The sequence below is a fragment of the Bos mutus genome, chromosome 6 (genome assembly GCF_027580195.1).
Source record: "Bos mutus isolate GX-2022 chromosome 6, NWIPB_WYAK_1.1, whole genome shotgun sequence".
NCBI lineage: Eukaryota > Metazoa > Chordata > Mammalia > Artiodactyla > Bovidae > Bos > Bos mutus.
Window position 1 is genome coordinate 113,821,092 of NC_091622.1, and position 26,490 is coordinate 113,847,581.

General features: G+C 57.1%; 1 protein-coding gene and 1 non-coding gene across 28 annotated transcripts in view; one reads left to right on the forward strand and one right to left on the reverse strand.

The window, feature by feature from the left end:
* The window catches only part of ABLIM2 (actin binding LIM protein family member 2), a 170,845-nt gene that overhangs the window by 28,278 nt on the left and 116,077 nt on the right, over positions 1-26,490 (reverse strand). For 8 of the 27 annotated variants that reach the window (XR_011464570.1, XR_011464565.1, XR_011464568.1 and 5 more), the window contains 6 exons: positions 24,073-24,174; positions 23,512-23,565; positions 17,110-17,229; positions 16,059-16,111; positions 15,261-15,402; positions 2,898-2,959 (listed from right to left, as the gene is read on the reverse strand). Coding sequence is in view for 3 of the 27 variants with exons in the window: in XM_070372767.1 (XP_070228868.1) it covers positions 2,898-2,959; positions 15,261-15,402; positions 16,059-16,111; positions 23,512-23,565; positions 24,073-24,174 (413 nt within the window). In the remaining 24 variants the exon portion in view is untranslated. Of the gene's footprint in view, positions 1-2,897; positions 2,960-15,228; positions 15,403-16,058; positions 16,112-17,109; positions 17,230-21,761; positions 22,084-23,511; positions 23,566-24,072; positions 24,175-26,490 lie in introns of those variants that run through there. The other 19 variants (XR_011464574.1, XR_011464573.1, XR_011464571.1 and 16 more) reach the window with 7 other exon arrangements.
* On the forward strand, positions 20,708-20,789 carry TRNAL-UAA (transfer RNA leucine (anticodon UAA)). The gene has a single exon. It is a non-coding gene; the product is annotated as a tRNA-Leu (tRNA).

A 26,490-nucleotide genomic window follows, 5' to 3' on the forward strand; every position in this document is an offset into this window, starting at 1 on the left:
CTCGCCACCCTGAGGCTAGCAGGAGAAACATTCCTGGAGGGTTCAGCTGTCAACTCTGTGAAGCTCAAGTGTCCGCTCTCTGCTCTAGGAGAGGCTTGGAGATGGTGTCCCCCCCAGACTGTCTCCACCAGCTGTTCCCAGGCTCCTTGGGGGTGGAGCATCTGGAGGCCACGCCTTCCCTGCACTGCTGGGGCCTCTGCTAGTGTCCTTCCAGCATGGCAGCCAAGAGGGAACTCTCCCTAGACAACGCACAGCTCGGCCACCAAGGATGCAAGCCTGTGGGTGCTGACATTCATCCTCTTAATTGTCTCCCACTTTTTGAGAGAAACCCCCCAGACTCGGCTTGTGGGGGTAGAATGCCTTGGCATGGATGTGGCCCAGCCAGTGACCCTGGCGCTTACGGCCCCTGAGTCACAAAGCAGAGACTCGGGGAGCATTCTGACCCAGTCCCTCTGCCCTCAGGCCCCTCATGCTGAACCTAAGGATCTACCTTCTCCCGAGCCCTGGGGGTCCTGTGGACAGGACTGGAGGATAGGAGCAGAAAAATCCTTAAAGGAAACTCAGAGAAGCATGCTGCATGCCCATTCCAGCTTAGCCCATTCTGAACAAACAGGGGAATGGTCAGTAGGATGCACGTGGTTCACCTGAGCAGTCAGTGGGATGCACACAGTACCCGAGTGGTCAGCGGGATGTGCGAGGTTCACCTGAGCCGTCATTGGAATGGGTGCAGTTCACCTGAGCGGTCAGTGGGATGCGTCTGGTTCACCTGAGCTAATCGTGCAGAGGCTCTGGGGCCCAGGACAGACACAGCAGCAGGGCCCACAGAGGCCAAGGGCGATGGAGCAGGGCCTGAGGATGCCCACAGCTTCTGTGATGGGGCCCCTGTTCTAGGACGTGCCCCGTGGCTGGACCCTGGGCCAGAGGTCAGTGCGAGGGGTCACCGCTCCCTGCATTACACACGTGGTGACAGGAACACCCGGGGGAACAAGTGGGGACGAGTCTGAGGGGCTTCTCTGGGAGGATGGAAGTGCTCAGTCTGTGGACAGTGTCCTCCAAGCGGTAAGAGGCTGCCTCTGGGGCAGCAAGTGTCCCGGGGCTGTGTGTGCGTGTCTATGTGGTATGTGTATGTGAGCATGTGTGTGTGTGTCTTATGTGTTGTGTATGTTGTGTGTTCTGTGTGTGTATGTGTGGTATTTGTCGTGTGTGTGTTGTGTATGTTGTGTGTTCTCTGTGTGTCTTATGTGTTGTGTATGTTATGTGTTCTATGTGTGTATGTGTGTCGTGTGTGTTTGTGTGTATGTTTGTGGTGTTTGTCATGTGTCATGTGTGTGTGTTGTGTGTTCTATGTGTGTATGTGTGTGGTACTTGTGTGTGTATGTTGTGTGTTCTCTGTGTGTCTTATGTGTTGTGTATGTTATGTGTTCTATGTGTGTATGTGTGTCGTGTGTTTGTGTGTTCTGTGTGTATATTTGTGGTGTTTGTTGTGTGTGTATGTGTGTGTGACGTGTGTGTGGTGTTTGTCGTGTGTGTGTGTGTGTCGTGTGTGTGTTCTGTGTGTATGTTTGTGGTGTTTGTCGCATGTGTGTCATGTGTGTGTATGTTGTGTGTTCTGTGTGTGTGGTGTTTGTCGTGTGTGTGTGTGTCATGTGTTTGTGTGTTCGTTTGTGGTGTTTGTGGTGTGTGTATGTGTGTGTGTATGTTGTGTGTTCTGTGTGTGTGGTGTTTGTCGTGTGTGTGTGTCGTGTGTTTGTGTGTTCTGTGTGTATGTTTGTGGTGTTTGTCGTGTGTGTATGTGTGTGTGTCATGTGTGTGTGTATGTTGTGTGTTCTCTCTGTGTGGTGTTTGTCGTGTGTGTGTGTGTCATGTGTTTGTGTGTTCGTTTGTGGTGTTTGTGGTGTGTGTATGTGTGTGTGTATGTTGTGTGTTCTGTGTGTGGTGTTTGTCGTGTGTGTGTGTCGTGTGTTTGTGTGTTCTGTGTGTATGTTTGTGGTGTTTGTCGTGTGTGTATGTGTGTGTGTCATGTGTGTGTGTGTATGTTGTGTGTTCTGTGTGTGTGGTGTTTGTCATGTGTGTGTGTGTCATGTGTTTGTGTGTTCGTTTGTGGTGTTTGTGGTGTGTGTATGTGTGTGTGTGTATGTTGTGTGTTCTGTGTGTGTGGTGTTTGTCGTGTGTGTGTGTGTGTGTGTGTGTCCATCTGTCTGCCGTGGGGGAGGTCCGGTGCCACACGCCCACCCCGCCCGGGGGGTCCTCGCTGCGGACCTGGACAAGCTGTGGGAAGAGGGACGAGCACGTGGGCCCGGCTGGGGGACACGCCAGGTGCTAGGCTGTCTGGGCTACATTCTCACGTCCCCACATTCAGGGAGCGGGGAGGGGGTGCTCAAAGCAGCTGTCAGGAGAGGGCAGAAGACGCCAGCCCCTCGTGTGACCCCAAAAGTGCTCACAGTGCTGAGGACACCATCAGAGGCGACCGTGGTGATGGTACCAACAGTGTGGGGTGGGGGGCAAGAACACGCCAGGATAGGAGGTGGACGCTGGGCACACACAGCTCATGATGCGCCTCATCCTTTCTGGTCCTTGTTAAGCTCCAGGTCACAGGAGAAGGGAATCAGGAAGGCCTTAACGAGGGTCTGATCCCTCTGAGTGGCCCCATCGCCCCTGTCCCCCTAACCCTGGGGTCTCCCTGGGAGCTGGAGGCAGACAGAGGAGGGGTGTCGCTGGGTGGTGGTCTGGCCCTCAGTGGGGCAGCAGGCAGAGGCAGGCAGGCGGGTGAGCGGGGTCCCCAGGGCCCCTCCTCCTGGCCAAGTGGTCCCCAAGCTGTGGGACCCGCACTAGCCCTGGGCGCTGGTTAGTACGCGTGTGGGGGGAGGGTGTGCGGGGTGGGGGTATCGAGTACCTACCCGGTGGTCCAAGCCATTCTTGCCATGTCCTGTGACAGGGTCAGACTTGGAATAGGGAAACCCTGGAACAGACACAGCACAGCTGTCACGCAGGCAGCCAGGCTCGGCCGGGCGCGGGAAAGGGGTATGCCCATGTGGGTGGGGGGTGACTGGGTGACACGGGAGGACCCTGAACATCCCACCTGCCTCATTCCAGATCCTGATCCCCCGGGAACTGACTGAAGATGGATACAGGAAGCGGGTGGTGCCCCTGAGCCCACCCTTGACCCCGGGAACGCCGTGGAGCCTGACCCGGCCTGGCAGGCATGTGTGTCCTGTCACCTGGCCAGCTCCTCACCCAGCTGACCAGGAGAGCTGGGGGCAGAGGGGGGAAGGGGCCCTGTGTGGGCAGGGCTGGGCCACCCTGAGCCAGAGGTGACCAACGGAGGCCCAGCTCCATCAGAGGTGGCCTGCAGACTACCTTTCAAAACCCTTGAGCTGTTTGCAGTTGGGGGTTTTCACATTAAAATCCTAATTTCTAACGTCTAAAGGGGCCAGTCTGAGACATGGGGCTCTGAATTCCCTGTGCAAATCCCACACCTGGTCCCCCTCCATCGCTCACCTTCCTGGCTCCCCTGGGGGGGTGCCCAGGATTTTGAGACACCCATCATTAACTCCCCCGCCCCATCATTAACCACTTCAGTGCCCTGTCTAGAGAGAACAGAACGGAAGTTCCTGGCTCAGAGATGAGTGTGGGACATGCCCCGGAAGGTGAACAAAGGGCAGAGCTGGGGTCCCCGGGGGGCGGGGGGCAGGGGACCCCTCCCCACCCTGGGGGAGCAGACGTCCCCTGGATGTCTGAACATCTGTCTTTCCATAGTCTGTGGGCCCATGAAGAGCAGCGGCCACGTCTGCTGACTCCAGGGGTCCCTATTCCCAGCACGTGCTCCTGGGAGCCACCGGAATGTCCCCAAGGACAGAGGACCGAGCCCCCCGGAGGTGAGGCGGGCACTGTGTGCAGAACCGCCTGCCGGCGCCCCCACCCTGCGGCCCACTCCAGGAAGGCCAGCTTCCGAACAGAGGGTGCTGTTAATCCGGGTGCCTGTCTCCTGGGGTTGGCGGAGGGAGGGGGAGAGAAGACCTTCTGAACAGGCCATATTCGCAGGAAAGGCTTCAGCTGGGGGCCTGCCTCGGGGACCTGTGTGTCCCCGGATGGCCTGTGGGAAGGTTCCGGGTGGGGGTCAGGAGGGGCCCTTTACAACGTCAAGGGCAGGGGTCTCAAACTTGTTTTAGCCAATGAGCCTTCTCGTCACAGGAAACCTGTGTGAAAACTGATCCATGAAACAGGAGACAGCAGAGCTGGAGAAAGCAAAGCAGGGCGAGGTGCCCAGGCCAGGCCCGCTGGGCGCCTCTCACTCCTGCCGTCACCCTGGGCCCTGCCAGGAAGTGACCCAGCCGGCTCCTCCCATTTCATGGAAAGGGGGACAGAGGCCCAGGGCCACAGAGGAACCTGGCCAAGCTCACCCGGTCCTGAGCCGCAAGATGAGGCCTCCTGGCTTACAGTCCCAGGGTCCCTCCAGGATACACCTGCTCCCCAGTTTACGCACGGAGCCAGAACACTTGGGGGTGTGAGGCTGTGGGGCTGAGGGGCCCTCAGCGGAGACCCAGGAACTCCTGATCAGCCAAGGGTGCTGGCGGCATGTCTCAAAGCGGGGTCTCTGACGAGCGGCACCAGTCTCGCCCAGGAACTTGTCAGAAAGGGCAGATTATCAGGCCCCACCGCAGACCTACAGACACAGAATTCTGGATCTGGGGTCCTGCAGCCTGTGTTTTACAAGCCCTCCAGGGCATTCTGACGCTCACTAAGGCTTGGCACCCCTTAGGGCCCCGGGACCAGCTATGCCCTCTCCTCTAGTCTTATCTGCTCTAAACCAGTGATTCTCCACCCGGAAGCCATCACCAGGCCAGCTTCTAAAACCCCCTGTGCTTAGGCTGCCAGCCTCTGTCTCAGCATCCTACGCTTAAGTGTAGAGACCTTGCTTCCACCAGGCCACTTCATTTTCCTGACTCATCAGCTACGACTGTCTCAGCTCTTTCTTCTGCCTGCCTTGAGCTTCTGTATCGCATGCTGCTATAATTTTTGATCATCAACAATGACTTAAGAAACTCATCAAAATGAAAGTTTGATACATTGACTCTGTTTTTACCTACTTTGATGTCCTTCCTTTCTGAATTTCTAAGCCCTCTTATCACTTCCCGAATGGAGAATATCCTTTAGGCAAGTATGTTTGCCAGCGAAAGCTTTGCTGAGTTTTCCTTTGTCTGAGAAAGTCTCCATGTTCCATTCATTCCTGAAGGATATTTCCACCCAAAATAGAATTCGCATCGGCAGCAAATGTCTCTCTGCACTGAAAAATGTGCCATGTTCCTCTGGCCTCCGTGGTTTCTAGCGGGAAGTTGGCTGTTATTCACATTGGTGTCCCTGGTAGGGAGTATAAAGTGTCTTTTCTCTTGAACTACTTTCAAGATAGTTTTTTCTGTCTTCTGGTTCTGATGTTTAAGTATGGTTGTGGATAACTTTGGGCTTAATCTACTTGCGGTTCACTCAGTTTCTTGAGCCGGTAGGTTTATGTCTTTTTGCCAGTTTTTTTTGTTTTCAGGCAATGTTTCTGTGAATATTTTTTGGACCCATTTTCTCCCTCTGTGTCTCCCATGACATAAGTGTTATCCTACAGGTTTCTGAGGTTCTGTTCGGTCTTTTTTCCTATTTTCTCTCTGCTGTTCAGGTTGGATCATTTCTCTTGTTCTATCTTCAAGCTCAGAGTCTCTCCTCTGATACATCCTTCTCTTCTGTTAGGGAACCCACCTGTGAATTTTTAAATCTTGCATATTTTATTTTTCAGTTCCATCATTTCCATTGAATTCTTTTTCTTAGAACTTGTATTCCTTCTGTGAGACTTTCCTTTTTTTTTTTTTTTTTTTTAAGTTTTCAGTTGTTTCAAGAGTATTTGTAATTGTTTGTTGAAGCATTTTTGTGATGACTGCCTTAAAAATCCTCCTCAGATAATTCTAACGTCTTTTCAGTGTTAGGATATGCTTTGAACTACAGTGCTGGAGAAGACTTTTGAGAGTCCCTTGGACAGTAAGGAGATCAAACCAGTCCATCCTAAAGGAATATTCATTGGAAGGACAGATGCTGAAACTCCAATACTTTGGCCACCTGATGTGAAGAGCCAGCTCATTGGAAAAGACCCTGATGCTGGGAACGATTGAGGGCAGGAGGAAAAGGGGATGACAGAGGATGAGATGGTTGGATGGCATCACCAACTCGATGGACATGAGTTTGAGCAAGCTCCAGGAGATAGTGGAGGACAGGGAGGCCTGACGTGCTGCAGTCCATGGGGTCGCAAAAAGTCGGACACGACTGAGCGACTGAACAACAACAGGATGTGCTGACTGTCTTTTCTCATTCAAATAGTTATGTTCATGGTCTTTGGTGCGATGAGTGATTTTCTACGGTATCCTGGGCATGAGAATTTTACGCTAGGAGGCCTGGATCCTGGTTAAGTCTTCCATGTTAGCAGGCCATCTCCCTGTTTAGGTTTAACAGGTAGGGCCTGGCTGATTGTGGACTGTGCTTCTGAAGATAAGTCAGTTTTCAGAATGCTTGTTAAACTGCTCTTGTGGTCTTAAGAGTCCATCTGGTGTTGCTGGTAACATCCTGGTGATGAAAGGTGCTTTCCTGGTTGTTCTGTGCCCTGAGGGGGCAGTGGGAGACACTGGCCGTAGACGGAGCGTGTTTCCCTGGGCCGGGGGTCAGGGAGGGCGGTTTACTTAGTCTCCTTGTCTGCTGCATGGCAGGTGGGAGACACAGGTCCTGCATTTTTCCTCACGTCCTCAGGTCTCTGGCCAGTCCGCCTTCCTCTTTCCAGAGTTCTACAGCCATCCACCCTATTGCTCTAGGGCTTTTCCACTATACTGAGTGGAGAGGGCAGAGAGAGAAGAGTCTCCACTTATCACATCCCTGGGGTGCTATTAAGACCCATTAGAACTGGTTTCTCTTGGGATGGGACCAGCCATCGGTAGATTTCAAAGGTCCCTGGATCCTGGGTGCGGTCAGGTTTGAGAACCACCAGTTTAAAAGGTCCCTTCACACATTCAGAGATTTTATGTGACCATCACAAGCCAAGGCATTACACATGAGCCCATTTTACAGGTGAGGAAGCTGAGGCCCAGGGAAACTAAATGACCTACTGCTGCTAAGTCGCTTCAGCCATGTCCGAATCTCTGCAACCCCACAGACAGCAGCCCGCCAGGCTCCGCCATCCCTGGGATTCTCCAGGCAAGAACACTGGAGTGGGTTGCCATTGCCATCTCCAAACTAAATGACCTATAAAAGGTCAAATGATTACTCATGAAGAGGATGAGACAAGCCCCCAGGACTCTATACTTTCTCCCCCAGTAACCCTCTCTGCTACAGGAGCTCTGCCCTGGTGAGGGTCTGCAGGCTTGGGAGTCTAGGGGCCTGCCTGTCAGCTGGCATCAGCTGGCCTTAAGAGTATGTGCAGTGTGTGGATTAGAGGGAGACAGAGGGAACATAGAAAAGGCAGGTCAGGGACAGCTGGGCACTTGGGGCCCCGAGTTGCAACAGGCCCTAGAGGCTCTGCACGCCTGTCCACACCCCATTTCCAAGCTCAGCCTAACCAGGCCCCCTTGTCACCTCCTCCCAGAAGCCCTCCTGTGGCAACCTTGCCCTCAGCGTTCTGCTGGGACCGCTTGAAGGGCCCTGAGTGGTGTCTCCTTGGGTTTGTCCTCTTCTGGGCTGGCTCATCCGAGGTTAATCACTGAATGGATGGGCAAGGAGAGGCCCTTTGCGGGTGGATGACTGTTTCAGGTATAGCTTGAGACACACGGCCCTCCCAGGATGCCTTGTGGATAAGGGGCAGGGAGCCACTCCCCTGGGCACACACGGGCCCTCCAGGATGCCTTGTGGAGAAGGGGCAGGGAGCCGCTCCCCTGGGCAGATCTCGGTCAGCTTCACCAGCACAGTGAACGGGTTTTGGTTCACTGATCACGGATACGGAAGTCTGCAGCTGCCCAGCCCTGCTCAGGTTCAGGTCCCCTCTCGGCACCTCGGTGTCCCCATCCAAGGACACCCCATCCAAGGGCTGGAACCGCCTTCAACCCCAAGGAAGGTGGGCAGGAGGCTCCTTGGGCCTCCTTCTGAAACTTCAGGCTTCAGAAGCACGTGAGAGGGGTCCATTTCAGGCTCACCACGGCTGGCCCGTGGACCCGACCAGCTCTGCGTGACACCCCAGGGCTCAGCCCACAGGATGCTCACGTTGGAGCCCCAAAGCCCAGGTGCTTCCTGCCAGGAAGACTGCACCATGCCCGCCTTCACAGATGAGGCGATGGCGACTCCACACTCAGAAAGGTTTGCTCTTGTACCTAGGGTCACGCAGCAAGGGAGAAGCCAGGATTCACCCCCAGGGGGACCGGCACCCAGATCTAGCCACCTCCGGTGACCCCTCACATGATCTCACGTCCATGGTCAGTGCCTGTGGTGCCCCCACCATGCTGGAACCCATGAACGAGGGAAGGCTCTGCTCAGGGAAGCGCTGGGCACCCTCTGCCCCACGGGCACTCACTGGGGGGCTGCTGCAGGCACAGAGGAGGCGCAGGGCATCCCCTGGACCCTGCCCCCAGGGTCCTCAGGGGGAAAAGGACATGGAGGGCCCTATATAAGGTGTTCCCTGCCGGGGCTGGGACAGGAGAGACAGCTCCCAGGTGGGCACCATGAGACTCAGAGCCGAATTGTGGGTCATAGGGCAGAGAGCTGTGACCCGAGATGTGGGCTCTCACCCCTGGACACCTGAGGGTCTGGGCCCGGCCTGTGTCCCTGCCCACAAATCCGAGGTCACACCCATCCGGTCCCCATGCTGGGGGCAAGCCTGTCCAGCGTGGGGGGCACAGGGACCTTTGCTGAAAGCAGAGTCCCAGCCAGCCCCCAGGAAATGGCAGGGGGTCTCTGCCCTCACACACGAGGGGGCTTCTCTTGGGCCAAGGTCCCCTCCCTGAAGTCTGGAGCCCCCATTGCTCTTGCTGGGACCGAACGTGAGTGGGAGGGCAGAGGGCAGGCTGTCCATCCAGCCGGAGGCCAGGCTGGCCACACTTTCCCGGCCGTCTCTGCCCCAGGAGCCCCTTGGCCGCTTGCAGAATGCTGGGCGTCTGACCTGAGCCCTCCAGCCCCCTCGGGCCTCTCTCGCCCAGGCTTCCCCCATCCCGCCCCCCAGCCCTGGCTCTCTCCACCCCCGGGGCTCTCCGGGGGCTCCACCTGCCCACGCTTTCTCTCCACCCTCGCCCTAGGTCCTGCAGGAAAGCGGAATGGAGGCAGAGGATGGGGGCAGAGGTGGGTGCTGAGCAGGAGAATCACAGCTTCTCTGGACCCCAGACCCTTTGGAGAAAGTAATGCAGCTCTGGAACCCGCCCAGGGGAGGGCCTGGGTCTCAGGTTACCCACACCCTACCCCTAGGCCCACCTGGGAGCCAAGGGCCCCGGGGACTCTGTCTCCAGCCCAGACCTCTCCTGAGGGCCCCGCCCATCCACCTCTGTGCAGCTCTGGCTGGGTGTCTCAGACTCCTATCTCAACAGGAAGAACCCACCTTGTTCCTGCCCTGCCTCTGAGTAAAGGTGACCCCGCCCACTTGAGCCTGGACGACCTGGACGGTCATTCTTGATTATGAGCTCCCCCTTGACCGCTCATACCTGTCCTGCTGCTTGGACCGCTCAAAGGGCTTCCCCACGGCTCATCTGGACCCCGCAGTCCCCTTCGCCCTGGCCCGGCAGCCTCTAGTCTATGTTCTGCAAAGCTGCCTGTCCGCGTTTAAATGGGTAAAACTGTCAGCCTCGTCTTGAATAAAATAAGACAATGTGAAAGTTACAACCCTGCTGCCCTGACTCTGGTCCCTGAAGACAGAGAAGAAAGTTCGCAGCCATCGCACACGGACCACTGGCTTCTGGCCGCCGCCCCCAGCCTCCTGTTTCCCAAACGGCCACCTCGCTTCTTGCCTCGAGCCCCAGTGCAGGCTGCTTGGAAGGTCCTTCCCTGGGATACCCCCAGGACATCCCCAGAAGCCTCCTCCCTGCCGCCCACCCCCCACCAGCCTGGATGACTGCAGTGCGCCCGCCCCCGACAGTCCTGCTGGAGGCTCAGTCAGAGGTGGCCGGGGCGCTGCTGAGAACCCGTAGGCCCACCCCCCACTCGCAGGCCAGGCCGGGCCCTCCCAAGGCTCCCAAAGCCCTTGGCGACCCTGCACATCCCAGCCCCCACGCCACTCACGGCCCAGCAGCCAGGCTTCACCTTTGTGGGGAGGGTCCTCTCCCCCAGATACCTCCCTCTTCAAGCCTGCTCACTCAGTACCCTCCTCCCCCGAGCCCGGCTGGGCCTGGCCCCCTGACCTGCAGGCTCTTTGTCATTGTTGCTCAGTCGTGTCCGACTTTTGGCAACCCCATGGACTGCAGCACACCAGGATTCCCTGTCCTTCACCACCTCCCGGGGCTTGCTCAAACTCTTGTCCATCGAGCTGGTGATGCCGTCCAGCACGCAAAGGCCGGCGCCATACGGCTCACCTTTCATCTGGGCTTTGTGTCACCCCCCCCCCCCGCCAGACTGTCAGCTCCTGGGGTGGGGGTGCTGTCTGTGCAGACGCTGCTGTGTCCCAGCACACACCCAGGGCCAGGGCGCGGGAGCCCTCACCAAGGCTTGGTTGAGGTCGGGCGGTCGCGCCCTGTCTCCGGGCCTTTTCTTGCTTATCCGACAAGGAGGGCCAGGACTGACGTCCCATCCGTGTGATGCTCGTGGATTCTGCCCCCTGGGTCTCAGGTCACAACGCCCAGAACTGCGCACGCCCCTGTGCGCTGAAATTCTCATGGGGTTGGCACACCGTACGTCGGTTCTCTCTCTCTTTCCACCATGGACCAGGCAACGTGAGAATAATCTTTCTTTCTCCACAGCCTGGAAGCTCCCAAGGACTAACAGAGGACGGGGAAAGCCACTTCAGGGCGGGCCTGACACCCGCTTTCCTGCTGCTGTTAGCAGGGAGACACAGATGAACAGAGATGCCGTCTCCCGACCCTCCCTGGTGGGCACTGGGGGTGGTGACCCAGGGAGCAGTCTCAGACCCCAGCCTCCAGCCAGGTCCTGACTGGGTGGGCAGCAGGCGGCAGACAAGTGGACGGGACTCCCCGGGGTCAGACGCGCAGAAGGTGGCACACGATGGCAAAGTCACAGGCAGGGTGGGGGGCGCTGGCCCCCACTGGACCAGCCCTCTGTGCGCCTTGGTTTCCATGCCGAGCGGTCCTCCCCTGACCTCCAAGCCCACCCTAGCTGCCTGATTCCCTTCCGAACAGTGGGGTCCTCTCCAGGGCCCACCGAGTCCTCAGGGAAGGGGCTCAGCCAGCCTGGGGCTCTGTCTGACATCGGCACACCTCTGACCCCCTGAGGAGGGGGAACGTGGGGAACCTCAAAAGGGAGAACAGGACTTGAAGGGCCAGGGAGGGGCGCCGAGAGCAGCAGCAGAGCCCAGGCCAGGGGAGGGGCCTACCTCCTGGTGTCCTTCATCCTGTGACCCGCATCATGTGAGGCTCAAGACCCTCTCCTTGTAACAGAAAATCAGTACCATCCCTTTCCTGGGCAAAAATCAGATTCAGCAATAATACAACTGACTACATGCAAGAAAGCAAGCAAGCAAGTGAAGGCGTGGGTTGTTCAGTCACGTCCGACTCTTTGGGACCCCGTGGGCTGTAGCCCACCAGGCTCCTCTGTCCATGGGATTCTCCAGGCAAAAATACTGGAGTAGGTTGCTGTTCCCTTATCCAGGGGGTCTTCCCAACCCCAGGGATCGAACCTGGGTCTCCCGCATTGCAGGCAGATTTGTCACCAAATGAGCCACCAGAGAAGCCCAGACAACTACACGCATATACAGATAATGCCCTAGGTGTAGCATAACGGAAAAGAACAGCTGCTGCTGCTAAGCTGCTTCAGGTCATGCCCGACTCTTAGCAACCCCATGGACTGCAGCTTACCAGGCACTCTATCATAAAACGTGTATTTCAGTGAGATCTCTTTGGAATGATGAGCCATGCCGGCTGAGAACCACCGTCTCAGAGGAGGGAGATATCACACAGATTTCTCAGTCATCTGCTTCCCTGAGGGAGAGCGTGGACTGGGCCATATTTACCACCTCCTCTCTGCTGCCTAGCGCTGTGTCCAGCACATAGTAGGTGCTCAGTTAATGTTCGGTGAAGGGATGGGTGAGTGACCGAACGATGAATTCAGCCTCAGGTGAGATGTGCTGATGGTGTCATGAGTGGGATGAGGTCGCGCCCGGCCCCTGTGAGCCCACGGAGGACCCCAGGTGGGCAGCGGGGTGTGTGCGCGGGCTCCCAGCAGCACCTCTGCCTGTCACAGCTCCCTGCATACTTCTCCAGGGCGGGATCTCCCCCTCAGCGCCCCACACAGCGTCTGGCACAGAGTGGGTGCTCAATAAATACCCGTTGAATTTAGCGCATTTCAATTCAACAAACATTTATTGAGCGCCCGCTGTGTTGAGTGTCACAGTCCTGCCCTCCTTTGGCGCGATACGGATGATGTCCTGGGATGCAGGCGGGCCTGCCCTGCTGTGTGCAAACCGCTTTGTTCAGTAATGACTGCAAACTAAACTGGTGTCGATGGACTCACGACTGGGGGCCACTTGCATTTTCTCAATGCAACTTGAGAATAGAAGGTGGATGCCCCTCTGTTCTCAATTTAGGGGTGCTGCTCATCCTGCCCAAATTTCTCAAGAGGCTGGCAGACAGCAAGGCACGCCTGACCTAGGCAGGACCAGCAGCCTGGGTCCTCGTTGCCATTTCCATGCATGATGGGAGCAGAGTGATATCAGCAGGGCAGAGATGAAGTCACAGGTGCAGTGGTCAGACACCCTGGGCTTCCCGTTCTCAGGAACCAATGTCAGAACACCAGCAGAAAGTGAAGCGATGACAGAAGCATTATCACAATCATTGTGAGCCTGCATCCCTGAAGGAGGACATGTACGCACACGCACACACACACAAACATGTACAGACATGCACACACATGACCACACGTGCACACACATGTATAGACCTGCACAACATATACATATACATGTGCACACGCACACACATGTACAAATGTGCGCACACAAGTACACAATACACGCGCACACACACCCATGTACACGCGTGTGTACACACATACATATACACACATACGCATACATACCAACACAGACACAGGTTTTTGCACTTCAGAGGGCTCGCCCAGTTGGAGCACGAATTCTAGCACAGAACTGCGATTTCTGCAGGCCGGGCACCCCTGCAGCTTGTGATGGGAACACGGCAGCAAGGAATGAGGTTGACACAGACCTCACAGGTGTGTGATTGTCCAAAATGATTGCACAGCCTCCAGGCCTTGCAGGGTCTACTGCCCGGGGGGAATGCCTGGGACGAACCCAAGGCACCTTGTGTGGCACAAGATGAGGAAGCGGTGCAGGGAGGTGGGCAAACACGCCCAGGTCACAGGGCAGGTCAGCGCGGCACAGGAAGGTCCCCAGGAGGCAGCTTCTTCCTGCCTGGGCTTCTCCCCAGATGGAGCACCCCCACTAAGCCCCAAGCCAGAGGCAGGCCACGAAGGAACTCCTTGGGGACAGCAGCTACCCACCCCCACGCCCTCCCCGAGGAGAGACTCAGGGAGGCACCAGCCCTGCAGACACGGGCCTGCCCACCACCCAGCAAGGAAGAACCGATGCTGACAAAGCCTACCTGAGAACGCTAGAGTGTCCGTTCTGGGAGCTAATGCTTTGGTGCCCCCAAGGCAGGGGGCTACTGGGACGCTGCTGGGGGTACTCTGGGGGGATGGTACAGTAGGAGGTCTCCACCTTCCAAACAATTGCCATTTGGAAAAGCAGAAGGGGCCACGGTTGGGGCCACAGGCAAGTCCCGAACCCCCACCCCCCACCAGGCAGAGAGGGGCTTGGGGGTCCAGCTGAAGCTGCCAGGTCCGGGTCTGCCCTTCACTGCTCCTGTGAGCAGCCCTGCACCCCTCACCCCTGCTCGCCTGCCTCGGCCTTTTCCGCCCCGGGCCGCCAAGTGAACGGGTCTTGCTGAGGGTCTTCCCTGGTACGACCTTCCCAAGGGGATGTCAGCCCTGCAGTGACTCTGGCTCCCACTAGGATGGTGGCTGCCGGGCCGGCAAGGCGCCTACAGAGACGGCACACAGAACGACACACAAGTGCGGTGTTTGGACGTCTCCTTTAACAAGCGTCGCCTCCACGCTTCCCGGCCCCTCCCACGTCCGAACACGCGCGCCTTTGTTTGTGAGACGGTTTACAGCCGGGAGGACGAGGATGAGGATGGTGGTGAGGAAAAGCAGTCCGTTTGCTGAGCATCTACTACGCGCCCGGATGAGCGCTGGTGGCTCACAGGGCCCCTCCCCACCCCGGGCAGCTAACAGCCCCGCCAGGCACACGGGTGAAACTGAGGCCCAGGACCAGCGTAACTGGCCTGAGGTCAGCGTCCAGCAGGGACTTGAACTCGGGCCTCTCTCAAGGCAAAGCCAGTGTCTTTCCTGGGCTTTCTCACACGCACATCCATCCCCTCCTGGCCTTCTCTACTTCCAAACTAACCTCCAGCTGGTCCACAGAAACCCACCCACAGCCGCCGAGACCCAGAGTCCGTCTGCCGTCTCCCGCGTGTGCCAGGCAGCAGCTTGCTGCTGTTCCCTCTATAATTCACAGCCTCCAGATGTGCAGAGCGTTACGGGGAGCTTTGCCCCACATCTGAAGGGCACGCCGACTAAGTGTCACAATCCCCTGGATCAGGCAGATGCAGGTCTTTGTCCCACCTCGCTCCCTGAGGACATGGGGTCCCGGCTCCCGGCCCCTTGCTCAGGAGGGGCGCACAGCAACACGGGGCAGCACTGCTCTCGGCCCCGAGTCTGGACTCACCGCCTGGACCACGCTCCGTCTGCTCCGGAGGACAACAGGCCCTCACTTCCAGCCCGGAAGCCCTTTTCCCCCCGAGGACCCCAGGAGCCTGAGGCAGCCTCCTCCCAGCCGTGGAGAGTTCAGGTGGACACTGGCATGGCCCGCAGGCAGCCTGCTGGCCCGGATGCCATCGAGGAAAGGACGTGTGTGGCTAGGGTCTGCTTCCTGCCCGCCTTGCCCTTCTGTCCGTAGGTGTGCACTCAGAGCTTTTAAGGAGCAAGGCTTAGATCTGGGGGGGATCAGCTCAAGGTCATGGGCCCCTTTTCTGCAAGGCCTTTCATGCTGCACTGACAGCCTCTTGCTCAGAAGAACCACTCACGTGAGTAGAAGTTGTCCCCTGGCACCGTCTGGGGAGGGCCTCTGTCGGTCCCGCTGCTGAGGGACAAAGACTGGCTGTCTAGGTCCGGAGAGTTGGTCCTCGTGTCTGCCACCCCCTTGAGAATCAGCCAGCTGGTCTTCTGCTGAGAGAAAAGACAGAAGCTGAATTTCAGCTTGACCTGCAGGGGCACTGCCCCATTTTACAGATGAGGAGACAGACTGGGGAGGTCAGGGCCCCAGGTGAGGTCACATGTGGCGGGGGTCAGGTAAGTCAGCCTTGGGCTCCTGCCACACTCACCCACCTTCCTTAAAGATGAACAAAGGGTCTTAGCTCTTGAGCCAGGGTGGACTCAAGATTTCTTTTCTTTTCTTTTCAGTCATCTCCTTGGTTAAAGAACCAAAAGTGGCTCAGACAGTAAAGAATCTGCCTGTAATGCTGAAGACCTGAGTTCAATCCCTGGGTCTGGAAGATCCCCTTGAGAAGGGAATGGCTACTCACTCCAGTGTTCTTTCCTGGAGAATTCCATGGACAGAGAAGCCCGGCGGGCTACAGTCCACAGGGTCACAAAGAGTTGGACAGGGCTGAGCGGCTAATGCTTTCACTTTCAAGTCACACAGCAAAGAACGAGGACTTTGGTGGGAGAGGTAGTATTCCTGAGTGCGAGGAGGCTGGTGGGACTGCCTCTTAAACGTGGTTCCATGTGGCCCGTGCCAGACCCCCAAGGAGCAGAACCTCAGGGGAGGAGCTGCGGCTTCGAGTTGGAGAAGGCCCCCCAACATTGGGCCTGCCCCTCATTACCTTCCTGTTATCCGGGTCAAAAGCTCCATCCTCCCCATCTGATCGCCTCGCAGCTGGAAGGGAAACATCAATCGGTCAAGGCAGCGTACCACCGATGGCGGGTTGCACGTCCTGGTTCCCACTTCACAGTCATGCTCAAAATGGAAACGAAAGACACGTCGCAGCACTTGCACTTTTGAGGACTGAGGATCGACCGCAGATCGGCTGCGGAATATCCCCACAGGAATGGGGGCTGGGGGCCTTGCACAGGATTTGTTAAAAGAAGAACAGGTGTGTGATGCAAGGTCTCATTAACAATCCAGCTGACCCCTCCTTGGCCGCTTGGCATTTCGAAGATCACGCTTTCTACCTTCCAAGTTTAACTTCAAAGTAACAGAAGGGCCCCGTGGTCCAGCCCCCGGTGGGTCAGACTCTGCTGGGTTGAGCTTCACAGACTTTACTGCTCATCCCCACGTGACCCATTTCTCAGGTCAGAGGACTGAGGCTCAGAGACCTGACGTGACTTTCTCGAGATCACAGATCAGCACTTGGCAGAGGCTGACATGGGACTCGGGCGGTCTGACCCCAAAGTCCTTCCTCTTGTCTGCCCCACCTCATTGCCCGCAAGACACAGAGTGGTGAGTGAGCAGTGCCACTGGGAGGACTCCAGCAAGAGCAACGAGGGTGCAGCCCAGGACGGGGGGGGCTCGACGAGAGAGAGCACGCAAGCGTCCGCCGCTTGGCAGACTCTCTGGAGCTGAGTCAAGAAGTGTCTGTATTCTCCGTTTCCCTTTTTTTCTGGCGGGGGGAGGGTGGGGATGGTCACCCAGCAGGGCTCTCATTATCGTCTCCAAACCAACATGATGAAATAAACCACATGAGGGCAAGGCCGACAGTTCTCAGCATCCAATTCGTGATGACCCATCCCGTGGGTCCCGAGCTAAACCACTGGCCCCATGCACACACGGAACCACAAAAGGAAAACCCCAGGGTCCTTCGCCACCTGCCGCGGAGGCCGAGGCTGGAGGCCGAGCCACCGAGACCGAGGACGCACCAAGGTTGGGCTCCTTACCTGCAGCCCGCGGAGGGCTCAGACCTTCCAGCCTTTGGGAGCACCCTGCCTTGTGCACCACCACCGACAAGACTGACATCAGACCCGAGAGCCTGGAAACGGGGGACTGGGCTACAGGACCTTGACAAGATAAGGCCACAGTTGAAGACCATCCTGGACGCGCTGACATTTCGTTATTCCCAGCGACTCCCTGCTTCTCTTTCTCCCGGGAGAGACAGCGCTTGCAACATGAAAAGAAAGACCTCGCTCTCTCCACCGACAGAAGACAACAGGGGTCAAGCCTGCGTGCGGGGCACCGTGATGGAGCCGCAGGGGACGGGGCCCAGAAGGCGGATGCATGCCCAGTGGCGTGGGCGCTCCCGCTGCCCAGACAATGGCCGTCGCCGGGCAGCAGAGCCCCGGGCGTCGAGCCATGCATCAGCCGGGACTCTTGGCAGCTGGCGCAGCAGCCTCAGCAACAGTCTGGCCAGCGGGTACTGGGGGCTCTGAGAGCTCGACCACTGTCCAGCCCAGAGACGGCCTCCAGGGCTGGCTCTTCTGGTAAGAGTGAGTGAGGGTCACCCCTCACTAGCCCGCAGAGGCCCCTGCAGGCACTGCCGCGGTTGGGGTAACTTGCAAACGCACAAACAACTAAATGGCTCCAGCCAAAGGGCTATGGAGGGCATGAGAGTCCCAAGACTTCAGGTCCCAGGGACCAGCACGCCCCACCCCCACCTCCTGGGTCTGAGGACCCCACATGGCCTTGGGGTTCACATGGGGGCAGAAGAGCTCTGGCTGTAGAGCCACCTCAGGGCTCAAAGAAGCACCCCACCTCTGATGGAGGGGGGGGACCCCACCAACATGCAGCAAGTTTTCTCTGCAAATGCCTCCCGCTCCAAGAGGTGCGCACGAGCTAACCAGACTCAAACAGGGGTCTTTCAGAGCCACATAACACATGGCGGGGGTGTCTCCAGAAATGGGAAATGGGCTTAGGGACACAGAGGACCCTGGCGCTTCGTGTGGCTTGTGGGCTGCTTCCTTAATGGGCCTGAGCCTCAGTTTCCTGATCTGTAAAAGGGGCAAATGCCACCCACCCCACCCGCTCCACGTGAAGAGGATCACGTGAGATGAACACGGACACTGCCACGTATGAGGAGCTCGGCTCGCAGGTCTGAAATACTAGGAATAAATGAGAGGCGAATCGTGCAGCTAATTTGTAGCAGGCCGTTTCGGCGTGTGAGGAACAGACAGATCGGTTCAGGACAAGCAGAGAAACGGGGTTGTGTGTGTCTTTCCTGTCACATGAGGCAGCTCTGTGCGAGCCGCAGAAGGTATCTGCCACGAGCACCCTTTTGGGCTAGGCTGATGTCCTTGCTCCTGCTTGCTTGGGACCTTTGCGGGAAGCACCCTGATGGGAGGGGCGATCTGCCCAGAGCCATCCCCTTTCCCCCCATCCCAAAGCCAAAATGCGCCTCCACCCCACTATGAAGGAATCCCAGAGAGACACACGAGATGCGATTAAGTATTAATCACTGCGTCATTTCTGCCTCTTTGCAGCCCCAAGGACTGTAGCCCACCAGGCTCCTCTGTCCATGGGATTCTCCAGGCAGGGATACCGGAGTGGGTTGCCATGCCCTCCTGCAGGAAATCTTCCTGACCAAGGGATCAAACCTGGGTCTCCTGCATTGCAGGAGGATTCTTTACCGTCTGAGCCACCCGGGAAATAGTTACAGGCTGTGTGGATGGCTGCTATGGCCTGGTGCGGGTGGGCGGCTCTGGGAGGCAGGAGGGAGCCCCTTGCTGAGAGCAGTGTGGGAGGTGATGAGGCACCCCCCTCCCCCACCCCCTGGGCCGGGGCTCCCACGCAATCTGCCATCTGACAGCCCCCACGCACTGGCTGGTGAAACGGAACATCTGTCCTCGCAGCTGGACAGCTTCCTGGGAAGTCTGGGGGGAGGCATTACGTTTTCCTCTTGAATTCACTTTCAACACTGGGCCAGCTCAGTCCACTGGGAGGAAAGTCCCCGCTCTGTGCCAGGCATCACGTGGCTGCATGCGGAGCTCCTGGGAGCCAAGACCCTGCTCCCCAGAGCAGGAGACAGAGCTGGTGGGGGAGTCCTGTCTGCCTCACAGAGGGCCAACACTGGCTCAACACTGCAGGTGACTCGGGCCGTTCAAAGGACCCAAAAAAGGTCCCCATCACAGCTGGAGGCTTAGCGGGCGGTGGGAGGTCTCCTGTGGACCCCCAGCCTGTGCAACGCCTTCCGCCAGTGGGATGTGGTTCTTTCCCTTCTTTCTTGTTTTCCATTCAGTTCCTTTGCTCCCTTTCTTCTCTTTCTCATTCCTTTTTTAAAAACACGTCATTAAATTGTAACCAAGCAGAGACATAATGAAGGACAGAGGAGCCTGATGTGCTGCAGTCCATGGGGTCGAAAGAGTCAGACACAGCTGAGCGACTGAACGACGAGAGACGGAACTAACGCAGTCCAAGAAAACACCGTTGGTCCCTAATGATGTTCAGTGAGAGCAGCGGGTTCAGGGCTCAGGCAGACCCGGGGCGACTTGGCCGTCAACTGGTCATGATGGCCACTTCATGGCCCTGACCTTAGCTTCCTTGCCTTGGGCTGCAAGGAGATCAAATCCGTCCATCCTAAAGGAAATCAGTCCTGAATATTCATTGGAAGGACTGATGCTGAAGCTGAAGCTCCAATACATTGACCACCTGATGCGAAGAACTGACTCGGAAAAGACTCTGATGCTGGGAAAGATTGAAGGTGGGAGGAGAAGGGGGCAACAGAGGATGAGATGGTTGGATGGCATCACTGACTCGATGGACATGAGTTTGGGTAAACTCCAGGGGTTGGTGGTGGACAGGGAGGCCTGGTGTGCTGCAGTCCATGGGGTCGCAAAGAGTCAGACACAACTTAGGGACTGCATGGCAGCTAACAGGGCTATGTTGAGACAGAACCCCAGCATATGATGCATTTGTGGCAGCTATGCAATCGCTAATCCTGACCCTGATCCTCATCCTCGATGCCAGTGTCCCCCGCCCACCCCTCCCTGAGTCCCCAGGCCCAGCTACTCTCATTCTGTAGGCTCATTTCTCCAAATGCACAAGTGGGATGAAGGCGCCAGAAAAAAGTGTTGCTAAATTAAAAACAACTTTTGATGACTTGGCAATAGAAAGTTAAATAGTAAATACATTAATTAAAATGCATACATTTTTAAAGCTCACTGAAAGTATCATCTTAAACCAATTAAGAGAAGGGCATGTCAACCCACTCCAGTATTGCCTGGAGAATCCCTGTGGACAGAGGTGCCTGGCAACTTCAGTCCATGGGGTTGCAAAGAGTTGGACACGACTGAAGTGACTTGGTGGTTTAGTCGCTAAGTGGAGTCCGACTCTGTGACCCCATGAACTGTAGCCCACCAGGCTCCTCTATTCATGGGATTTCCCAGGCAAGAAACACTGGAGTGGGTTGCCCTTCGGCTTCCTAGGTGGCCCTAGTGGTAAAGAACCTGCCTGCCAATGCAGGAGAAGTAAGAGATGCGGGTTCAATCCCTGGATCGGGAAGATCCCCTGGAGGAGGACGGGGCAACTTACTCCAGTATTCTTACCGCTGAGATTGCTGAGTGGTTAAGCGTTGGACTTAAGATCCGATGGACATGTGTCTGCGTGGGTTCGAACCCCATTCCCAGCAGTAGTGACTTAGCAAACTGATTAAATGGCCCAGGGACTCAACGTCACCGCCCAGACTTTGTTTCTGGCAAGTCGGGAGATTAAACTGACGGCTTCTCCAGCCTGAGGTGTGTCCCTCTCTCCCTTGAGAGATGAGTGGACGGTCGGTTTGCTGCCGAGATGGGGAGAAGGGGCTGCACGTGGACTTGAAACACACACATGCACACACGCGCATGCTCACACACATGCGTGCTACACACATGCACGCCCCCACCCCCGAGGCACTTCCGGCGGATATGGTCCAGCCAGATAGGAAAACCTTATAAAAACAGAACGTCTCAAATACACCCCATCACACCCATCGTCACCCCCGAGGGCTGTCCGGGGAAAGCTGGACGAGAGGACTCACGGCCCCTGAGAACGCCTGCCCCTCTCACGGCCCCCCGATAGTCAAGTGGGGGCTGACTGTGTTCCTGTTCATCCCGCCGTGGGGCTGAAGCTCGGCAGAGAGCAGGCGCTCTGTAAGGTCCATTTCATAAAGTAACTAATAAGCCCAAGTTCCAGAACATTAAAAGAGTTTGGGTCATTACTCAGGGTTCAAATAGGAATTCACTTGCCTTTCGATAGAAAAGGTGTAAATATCCCGATTTAAAAAAAATAAAATATGAAGATCACCCCTGGTAAGAACAAAGCGGGACTTCCCTGGCAGTCCAGTGATTAAGACCCTGTGTTTCTGCAGGGGCCATGGGTTCAATCCCTGGTCGGGGAATTTAGACCCACAAGCTGCACGGTGCAGCCAAAAAAAAAAAAAAAAATTGGTAAACTGAATCTCTGTGGCACAATTCAGCTAAGAGACTTAGTGTGAGGAGTTCTCTGTCTTGGATCTCGGCCTCATCAGATGCTAGGGAGCAATTTCATAAGCCGATTTACCGCCTAGCCCCCTCCTAGGGGCCGGTCCCTGTGTGTGTGAGTGACGTGTTACCAGCAGATCAGAGGCTGAGTCAGCCAGTTCTCCCCACAGACGAGGACACCTTCAAGGCTGGAGCACGGGCACCCCGACGGAAAAACATCACTGTCTGCCTGCTCCTACCTTCCTGTGCCTCAGCTTCCCCATGGGTGACATGGGGGCTGGTCTGGACGACCTCTGAGGGTCCTGGGGTTCACGAGCCCCGCCCTCTCTGATCCATCGGGAAGATCTGGGTCCTCTGCTTCTCCGATCAAGGGGCAACAGTAAGAGGCATCACCTCCTGGAAGCCGGAGTTCCCAGTCATCTTTCACTTTCTTGGGAAGAGGCAGAAATACACAGAGCACAGGGCCTATTGCAGTCAAGGAGAACATTTATAAAACAGACAGACCATGGGCTTGTCAGTAAGCCACAGCCAGCCAGCCAGCCAGTGCGTGCTCAGTCGTGTCTGACTCTCTGCGACCCCACAGACTGCAGCCCACCAGGCTCCTCTGTCCAGAGGATTTCCCAGGCAAGAATATTGCAGTGGGTTGCCATTTCCTCCTCCAGGGGATCTTTCCGACCCGGGGATCGAACCTGCATCTTTTGTGTCTCCTGCACTGGCAGATGGATTCTTTACCAATTGCGCCACCTGGGAAGCCCAGTAAGCCACAAAAAAAAACACACCGTCTTTGGCCATGCTGCGTGTCAGGCAGTATCTTAGTTTCCTGACCAGGAATTGAACCCACGCCCCCTGCATTAGAAGCGTGGAGTCTCAACCACTGGACCACCCAGGAAGTCCAGAATGCACACTTTGATAGCTTTCACCCCACAGCACCCTTCCAGTTGTCAGCAGGGGTCGTGGCCATCTTGGGGATGCCTCTGGGCAAGAACTTTAAGCATGGGAGCTCCCCTTCCCGTGTCTCTATGGATTTAATACCAATCCCGCATCACGACAGTTTAGAATGCAATTTCACGTTCATTACCCAACCCAGGTCCCCGCAACCAGACTGTCCAAAAGGCAGGATGGAGGATAGGTCCTGTTTTGCAGACGAGGAAACAGAGGCTCAGGATGGTGAAGCAACACACCCCAAATCATCAGAAATTCTCTGATGAAACAGAGGTGAGACCTGGAGCCTCCTGGCCCCTGAATAGCTGACTCCTGCAGGCTCAGTGGAGCGCAGACGGCAGGTCACGTCTGGGAGGGAAATCGGAGGCGGGGCCGGGTGGGAGTGGCGCGGTGAGACACCCTCGCCAGCAGACATCACCTGCCCCTATTTGCTGAGGCTTGGAATCCCTCTAACCAAAGGCCAAGTCGTGAATTCTACCATCAGAGATTCTCAAAACACAGGACTTACATTCTCACGGAGGGCTCAAGGACTGATTCTGGTTTGTGCTGTTTTCCAAAGACCAGGCTGGGCCACCCTGGGGTCCAGGCACCTCCGTCCCTCACCATCTGGGCTAAAGTCAGGCTGGCTGCTCCCCTCAAAGCAGTGTCCCCGAAGCCACACGCGGGGACCAGCTCGCGGTTACAAGCCCTCATCTGCAGCCCGGCCCTCGAGTCAGCCCTGGGTTCACACGCACACAGAGATGCTTACTCGGACACACCCTCCGCTGCAATTTACGAAGGGGCCTCCCGGGATCCCGCCGGCAAACGCCACATACCTAACGTTCAGGCCGCAGCCCCTGCGGTACCCTCCCCGTCATGTATCAAAGCACAGCAAGAGCAAGCATTCAGAAGCAAAGGCACCGACAGGCATGCAGGGCAAACGCAGCAGCAGAGGACTCCGACTGCATGTACCATGCTGCTTGTAGATGGGGGGTTTCCTATAGATGTTATCTTTGACGCCAGTGTCTGGGAAAGGAGAAAGGGAAAAAAAAGGAGAGAGACAGCAGGGTGAGCAAGCACACTGTGATGATTTCCATTCTCCCGCCATCCGTCAGCAAGCAGCCCGTCACCCAGCGCCCCCAGCAAGGATCGGGGAGCCCAGCGACGGGCGCCCAGGCCCCACACACCTCAGCTGCACTCAGCCCAGATGCCACCCACCGTTGTGAAGGGGGCAGAGGGCCGGAGGGGGCCAGGGCGGGTGTCCAGGGACAACCTGTCTCCAGTCCACTCCCGGAAGGGCAGATGCGCCTCCCCGGGGTTTGTGGGGCTTTGGGAGAGGCTCAAATACGTGCCGGTTTGGGGATGTGCACACCACCCATCTGTGGATTTTTAAAGCATCTCAGAATTGGGGGGGTGGGGGATGAAGAAGCTTGGGGAACATGCGACTCCCAAGAGGTAACAGCAGACGCCCACCCCGACAGCTCAGGGGTGGCCCGTCTGCCTGGTGGGTGGCCGTGCGTCCTGGGAGCCTACCTGGGACGTGGAAGTGGCGAGGAGCCTGCTGGTAGGTGGAGGGGGGAGGCTTGCTGTCTGAGAGCACGGAGAGGCTGGGGGTGCTCCGGCCACTTTCACTGCCTCCAGACGGAAGAGCGAAGACGGCAGACAGAGGCGGGAGGGGAAAGCAGAGGAGAGCATTTCAAGCGTGAGAGCTTCAGGAGCCCCTGTCTCCCCTGCCTGGTGGGGCCTCTGCGCCCTCTGCCCAGGGGAGGGAGTGTGACCCCCGCTCCACCGACACCTCTAGATGAGGCCCCACGACTCATTAATCCAACCTTGAGGAACCGCCTTCCAAGGCCCCAGGGTGGGGGGCAAGGCCCAGCCTGCTTGGAAGTTCCCAGGATGGCTGGCCGGGCCATCGACGGTGCCCCCCTTTCCCTGGGTGCGGGGTGGGGCATGGCCAGGCGGCTGCCTGAATCTAGAAAATCACAAATTCACCAAGACTAAGCACCCCCACCTCTTCCTAAGTATCCTTGTGTAAAAAGATGCTGAATTCTTGGGAGGATTCACAAATCAGCCATTCACAACAGGGGCTGAAGTGCTAGAATTCATCGACATCTGTCTTTTAAAAGCCACGGAGGACAATTTTATCAGCTACGGGAGAAAAAGAGGCAACTGGTATTCATCAGCTACTGTGTTCCCAAATAAAGCAGTTTTGTTTGTTTTTTTTTGGCCAGATTGAAGGGGAAGAGCCCTCTGATTTTGGCTCCGACTTTTATCCCACCTAGATCTGTCAGTTCAGTTTTTGCGGACAAGGTTGGATTATCAAGTCCCAGACTTCAGACAGCCGTGGTGACCCTCCCCGCCCTGCCCCCACACCTCCTGAAGGGATGGCACACGGCTCGTCTCAGCAGGACACACAATGGCACAACTCATTCCCCCTTTGAGCTCAGGGAACGTTACGGGACAGCTGGGTGAAAGGAGAGGGACGCCTTGACCTGAAAACACCCCAGACTGGGAGTCACAGGACCCCAAGGCGACACACGATGAGGCAGCGCGGGCCGGCCTGGAGGTGCGCTAACGGGGGTGGAGCGGCAGATGGGCTTAGGGGGTGCTCTTGCCTTGGGGTGGTATGCTGGGGACCCCGGGGGGCCTGAGGGGCAGGGTGGGCACAGCAGACCACAACCAGCTCCCCAGACTGACTGCAGCTTCCAGCAGCTTCCCGCCAGGGCACCAGTTTCACCTGTCAGCATGGACGGAACGTCGGGTAGAGAACTGTACCCCCCGGGGAGGGGATGTGAAGCCCGCTTTTCCCTTAGCATCGCCCTCCAGCACAGCTCACAGCCTTCTGGAGCCTCAGGCTAGGCTGCACTTCCCAGTGGGTAGACGATGCCCACGGGTGTGTGAAGGAAACCGCAGACCTGCCCTGCTGGCCGTGACTCATCACCCCCAGGGCACAGAACATGCGGAAGCCAGGGCTTCACACTCATCTGCTCGAACCCAGAGCAGCTGAGGACGGCCTGACCCTGCTGTGCCAGAGCGTCTTGGCCCAGCCTCCCATGGCTTGTTTCTCTCTGCTCCTCCCCGGTGGGGCAGACTCCAGCACGCCATGGGACCCCATCCTCCCCAGTCCTCAGGGTCACCGTGCAGCATCCGACTTCACAAGCAAGACTCTTGTGTATGTGTGCATGTGAGTGCATGTGTGTACGTGTGTATGTGTGTGCATGCACGTGTGTGCATGAATGTATGTGCATGTCTCTCTGTGTGCGTGTCTACAAATGCATGTGTGCATGTGTGTGTGTGTGTGCGTGCATGTGTGCATGTGAATGTATGTGTATGTCTGTGTGCATGTGTGCATGTGTGTGCATGCATGCACGTGTGTGTGCATGTCTGTGTGTGTGTGTACATGTGTACACATGTGCATGTGTGTGTGTGTGCACACACACGCATGTGTGTCTGAGGAGGACTGTGGCTTTCACTGGGGTCAGGGGGCAGGTCACACCCTCCTCACACCTGCCATCCAGGGCCCTCTTCACTGGCCACCAGACTAGGACCTGACCCAATCTGTCTCTGCTCATTGCTCCTCCTCCCCCAACCCCTGGGGGACCCCCTTTCCAATCCTCCCGCTTGTCCAGACTCCACCTGGGTCGAGGCTCAGGTGCAAAGCCTTTCCAGGGGACACAGCCCAGCCGGCCATTCCCTTCTCGGAACACATGCCCGCCCGCCCAGTCACCGTGCCACAAATCCACAGTGAAGTGCACACTCGCATAGAGCCCACGTGGGGTCTCGAAGAGCACTTTCCCCACGACCGCTTTCTGCAGGGCCCTGGGTGCTGGCGAGACTGAGCCCTGGGCACTGCCTTCCCCGCGGGTCCTGGTGGCCAAAACCCCCACCACCGATGTCACCAGGGGTGGGAGAATGCCAGAGGCAAGCCCAACCATGCGGCGATGCTGAAAC